This window comes from Babylonia areolata, chromosome 26 (genome assembly GCF_041734735.1).
Source record: "Babylonia areolata isolate BAREFJ2019XMU chromosome 26, ASM4173473v1, whole genome shotgun sequence".
Taxonomy (NCBI): Eukaryota; Metazoa; Mollusca; class Gastropoda; order Neogastropoda; family Buccinidae; genus Babylonia; species Babylonia areolata.
The window spans coordinates 23,605,434-23,611,739 of NC_134901.1; the positions used below are offsets into that span (position 1 = coordinate 23,605,434).

At 44.1% G+C, this 6,306-nt stretch overlaps 1 protein-coding gene across 2 annotated transcripts in view; it reads right to left on the minus strand.

Annotated features, from left to right (window-relative positions):
• Positions 1-435: 435 nt before the first annotated feature.
• LOC143300259 (D-aspartate oxidase-like) overlaps positions 436-6,306 on the minus strand; it is a 9,472-nt gene continuing 3,601 nt past the window's right edge. For both annotated transcript variants that reach the window (XM_076613852.1, XM_076613853.1), the window contains 3 exons: positions 3,710-3,827; positions 2,590-2,688; positions 436-1,100 (listed from right to left, as the gene is read on the minus strand). In XM_076613852.1, the coding sequence (XP_076469967.1) occupies positions 981-1,100; positions 2,590-2,688; positions 3,710-3,827 (337 nt within the window). In that variant the 3' untranslated portion in view covers positions 436-980. The remainder of the gene's footprint in view (positions 1,101-2,589; positions 2,689-3,709; positions 3,828-6,306) is intronic.

Genomic DNA, 6,306 nt, shown 5'->3' on the forward strand with positions numbered 1-6,306 from the left:
CCACTGGACATCCGAGGGGTCTGTGTAGAGGAGAAGAGAGGACTGGCCGTACTGAGTGAGTTAAAAAGCGAATTGTCTTCGATTGCACCATAACACGGTCATGAAAAATTGAGGAATCTCGTAACTTAGTATTAGACCTGTGAACTTCAGTTAGGTGAGATACATGTACAACTTTTTCTTTATGAACGGAGGGCGGGGGTAAGGCGATGGACACTCGATCTGTCTGTCCGTCTGTCTGTCTGCCTGCCTGGAGAATTCCACTGTGACCCTCTCGGATACAAGATATTGAGATCTTAAGGTCACAATTATTCACACACACACACACACACACACACACGTGCACGCCACCCGCACACACACACACACAACACACGAATGTACGCGCACACACACAGACACACAGACACACACACACACACACACACACACAGAGGGTTTCCAACAGACGACTTTTTTTCAGTTTTGAACACATGCTTTGATGAACTCCTCCACACGAAACAGAAGCATCATATCACAAACATACACACACATACACACACAATCTTTTCTACATCATATATATGTTCTGTATATATTCTGACTGATGAAATTATGATAAGATTTATTCTATATCCAATCAGATTACATTACAAATTCTGTTTATTACTCACCGTGACTCTTGTTTCGTATATAATCATCTTGTTTAAAAATTAATTCTGGTGCCATTCACAATGTAACAAAGAGTAATTTGGGATTTTGTTGTTGTTGATCAATCATCCTCTGGCTCATTCCTTCATTGTATTAGTCTTTTTATGTTAACAAACAAACAAACAGACAGACAGACAAACAAACAAACAAACACGTCTGCGTGGTGAAGAATATCACTGGGCTTCCTCTCTCTCTCTCTCTCTCTCTCCTCTCCACCGTCCTGTCATGGTTCTGATTTTGTCTTTTCTTTCTTTTCTTTTCTTTCTTCATTTCCCCTTGTTGCTGGTCTTGTTTTACAGTTTCGCTGACGGGGTGATCTCACTGGCCCACTCCTTGGCCAGCCTGGCGGCGTGCCTGCCGGTGCCCCAGCTCAGGGTGATCCCGTTGGCCCCGTGCCCGTAGTTGTGAACCACCTGGGTACACACAGACACAGACACACACACACACACACACACACACACACACACACACACACACAGACATACACACACACACAGAGACACAGACATAGACACAGACACACACACAGACACACACACAGACCGAAAAATCGTCAATGCACCACTTAGACACACACAGAGCAAAGCACATCAATATACCACTTGGACACATACACAGAGCAAAGCACATCAATATACCACTTAGACTCACACAGAGCAAACCACATCAATGCAACACTTAGACACACACAGAGCAAACCACATCAATGCAACACTTAGACACACACAGAGCAAACCACATCAATGCAACACTTAGACACACACAGAGCAAACCACATCAATGCAACACTTAGACACACACAGAGCAAATCACATCAATATACCACTTAGACACACACAGAGCAAATCACATCAATGCACCACTTAGACACATACACAGAGCAAATCACATCAATATACCACTTAGACACACACAGAGCAAACCAGATCAATGCAACACTTAGACACACACAGAGCAAATCACATCAATATACCACTTAGACACACACAGAGCAAATCACATCAATGCACCACTTAGACACATACACAGAGCAAACCACATCAATACACTACTTAGACACACACACTGAACAAACCACATCAATACACTACTTAGACATACTGAACAAACCACATCAATACACCACTTAGACACACACTGAACAAACCACATCAATGCACCACTTAGACACACACACTGAACAAACCACATCAATGCACCACTTAGACACACACACTGAACAAACCACATCAATGCACCACTTAGACACACACTGAACAAACCACATCAATACACCACTTAGACACACACACTGAACAAACCACATCAATGCACCACTTAGACACACACACTGAACAAACCACATCAATGCACCACTTAGACACACACACTGAACAAACAACATCAATGCACCACTTAGACACACACACTGAACAAACAACATCAATGCACCACTTAGACACACACACTGTACAAACCACATAAATACACTACTTAGACACACACACTGTACAAACCACATCAATACACTACTTAGACACATACTGAACAAATCACATCAATGCACCACTAAGACAAATACAGAGCGAATCACGTCAGTGCACCACACGCACACCCACACACACACCCACACCCACACACGCACACACACACACACACACTTACACCTACACACACACAAACATGGGTTCATATTTGCGTGGTCCTTGTAAGATCTAAGAGAGTCTATGCACAAGAAATATGTTTAGTGCACACACACACACACACACACACACCCCTACCCCACCACACTCCCAATCCCCGCCACACACACACATACACACACAGACACACACACACACACACACAAACACACACACACACACACACACACAAACATCAAAAACATCACTTGTTTTCGGCAAGGATCGCAGGAGGACTCACCCTGAGTTTCTTGCCCTTGACAAAGAGAAGCTCCTTCTCCACTCTGGGGGGATCACGTTGGGGCCTGACCCCCGCCCACCTCCCCAGCACTGTGGCCGTCTGCACACACAGTTCTCTCCATCAGCACCTGTGTCTCAGAGCGAGAGACAGACAGAGAGAGAGAGAGAGAGAGAGAGAGAGAGAGAGAGAGATGTGTGTGTGTGCGGGAGAGGTGGTACGACAACGAAAACAAAAACACAAACAAAACAACAACACCATGTGTGTGTGTGTGTGTGTGTGTGTGTGTGTGTGTATGCGCGCGCGCGTGCGCGTGCGGAAGAGGGAGAGGCTATGAGGGAAGGGGGAGGCTGGAAGGTGGGTGGTAGTATAATGAGCTGGATATGGAAAATGTAGACTGAGTGGAAACATGCTGAGCGTGCGTGCGTGCATGCGTGCATCTCCCCCCCCCCCCCCCACTGTGTGTGTGTGTGTGTGTGTGTGTGTGTGTGTGTGTGTGTGCATCGTCGTCGTCGTTTTCCCGTCTCGAAATATGATGGCTGCACCAGAAATGTAGTCATTGCCGGGCATTGCACACACACACACACACACACACAGAGATAAAGTATAGTAAAAATGTCACATGCATCTGTGGTAAGCAGTTCAGTCTGCATCATTGTTTGTTTCACTGCCAGCAGTTACGTACCTTCTTGCCCAAGTATTTCAAAGAGAATAATAATTCTGCAGATGATTTTTGTAAAGTTATTTCTGACGAGGTTCTTATGGTCGAACTTTCACAGGCATTAGTTCATAGCCCTATTTCTACATTCCTTTAATGCACTTCAGAATTGTGTTAATGGTTTCTGATTATTATTATTATTATTATTATTGAATTGTTACTGTTAAATGTAATTGCATGTTAGTTATACATTTTACGGTAGTTTTCTAGTTTACCTTTTTTCTGTTTTCCTCTTCCCGCCCCCCCCACCCCCCCTCCACCACCTTCCTCCCCCCATGCCCCCCCCCCCCCTTTTAATTTTTTTTTTTTTAACGTCTAATATCACTGATAGTGAAAAGACGGTAAACTAAAGAACGAACACACACACACGTATACACACATCAGATTGGAAACGACAGATCTGACCTCGGCCTGAGGCACCATGGCCTTGGCTCTCCTCAGGATGTCCCGCTCAGTGTCGGGGCAGGGGTCAGTGCTGTAGTCCCCAGTGTCCCGCGTCCCGCCCACCCACACCACGTCGTCACTGACACACCGCGCGGCAAGGGTTTGTTAGCACTCTTCTCCCCCTTACATGCAAGCTTGCACAGACACGTGTACACACACACACACACACACACACACACACACACACGTGCATGCACACACACACACACATACACACACGCGCGCGCGCGCGCGCATGCGCGCGAACGCACATACACACACACACACACACACTTTCGTAAACACACACTTTTGAACACGCACATACACATACTTTCGCAGACACACACAGACACACACGCGCGCGCACACATACACATTTTCGCACGTACACACACACACACACACACACACACACACACAAAACCAAACAAAAAGACCACAACAAACAAAAACAAAATACATTCGAGAGCACGTGCGCTCACACATCTGCACCAAGATACATGTCGTAGATGCATACATAAACGGACTCACAGACAGACACAGACACATGCACACACAGACACACGCACAGACAGACACAGACACAGACACACATAAACACCTCCCCTGCCCCCGTCCTCCGCCAAAACAAATACTGCTAAGAGCATTAAACGTCACAACATGAATACACGAGTTTTTGTTGTTGTTGTTGTTGTTGTTGTCGCGTTGTCAGTTTGTTTATTCATTTATTCATCTATTATATTGTACGAGTGAGGACATAGTGTAAGGAAGCTTTCAGCTTACCATTCTACCCTCAATAAAATATTTGTCGATGGTCATTGTCATTCCATCTCTCTCTCTCCCCCCCCCCCCTCTCTCTCTCTCTCTTTCGACTCATGAAAAATGGTGCTATGGTGATAGAGAAATAAAGGTAACCAATTCATATAAATATCTACGAATGTTATCCACAACTAAATTGAGTTTGACGTCTGCGTGGGATGAAGCAAATAGAAAAGGGAAAAAAAGGTGTAATCCAAATTATAAAACCAGTCAGGAGACTACGGTCGACTGATGCACAGCTTTTCTGGAAACTTTTCGACACACAAATTGAACCAGTCTTGAACTATGGAGCGGAAATATGGGGACTCATGACAAATAATCAAATGGAAAGAGCGGGGGAGGGGGGGGCATAGACAAAAGGAAGGGTTACTTTTGGATGGTCAATTTCGACAATGTTTTTTTCTGATGTGTTATATGTTTTTTATGTACTTTGTTACGTGTTCGTATTGATATGATGTGTGTCGATGCCACATGCTTGAATAATTATTATACGGATGATATGTACTTTATTTCCTGTGTACTGTTGAAACCTTGGAGACGAACGACTGGGGAAAAAAAGGCACAGTACCTGCCTGCCACATGGACATTTTAAGCAAACGACAAAGTACAAAGTGCCGCTTATCCCTTAGTAGTTTAGTTTACTTTGAGTATGTGTTCCCTTTCTGTTCCATTTGTATTTGGTTTGCACCATTTTTGTTATGATCTGTATCTACTCTGTCACTAGAGCTTTACAGCTAATGACATTTAACATTTCAGTGTTCAGTGTTGAGTGTTCTCTCTCTCTAGCTAGCTAGCTAGCTAGTTTTAACAACGCCCAATGCACAAACTGCATCAAACTGCGTGGCGTATGTCATGTAACAGCTGTGTAACAGCTGCGTCCATGGTGGGAGAACAGGTACAGGTATCTTCACGCACCATTTCACACCAGACTCACTCCTTTCAATGACAACAACAACAACAAATAATAATAATAATAATAACAATAACCATAACAATAATAATAATAATAATATATTGTACTTGTATGCCGCAAAACTCCCCATATAACGTGCTCTAAGCACCTCGCACGAAACGATACATATACAACAGTGCATTTTCCACACAACAGCACGTGAAAGCATAGAAGTGAAAAACAAAATCTATATACACCAATACGATGCCGCATAGTGCAGATATGGATAGATAATCACATGAAAAAGCACAAAATATGCCTTACACACACACAAACACATACACACACACGCACACACAGACACACACACACACACACACACACACACACACACACAGAGTAAACACCCATTCATAAGCACACATTCCAAGTCAAGAAGACATGGTTCTGCATGACACAATAAAAGTCAGGTGAGGTCCGCAGTGGTCAGCAATGATCTGCTGAAGTCAGTAGTGGTCAGTCAACGACCAAATCCCGCCAAGAAGTCCTCGCATATACTGCATAAACGTCATGAGAATGCGACTGTTTTTAGACAGACGTCAGCAGCGATTTAGGAGAAAAAAACCCCCAAAAAACAAAAACAACAACAACAACAAAAAAACAACCCTATCTGACAGGACGCATTAATAATGCACAAATAACGCTACCTGAACACTTGCGTTGCGGTCAGTGGTGGCAAGCAGAGGTCAGTAATGGTCAGCAGCAATGAGAAGTGGTCAGCTAAGTCATGTCAAAAAGTCCTAATACTAGCAAAGCCGTCACAAAGTAGTCGTGCAATCTGGACACCGCTATTAGTCGTTAACAG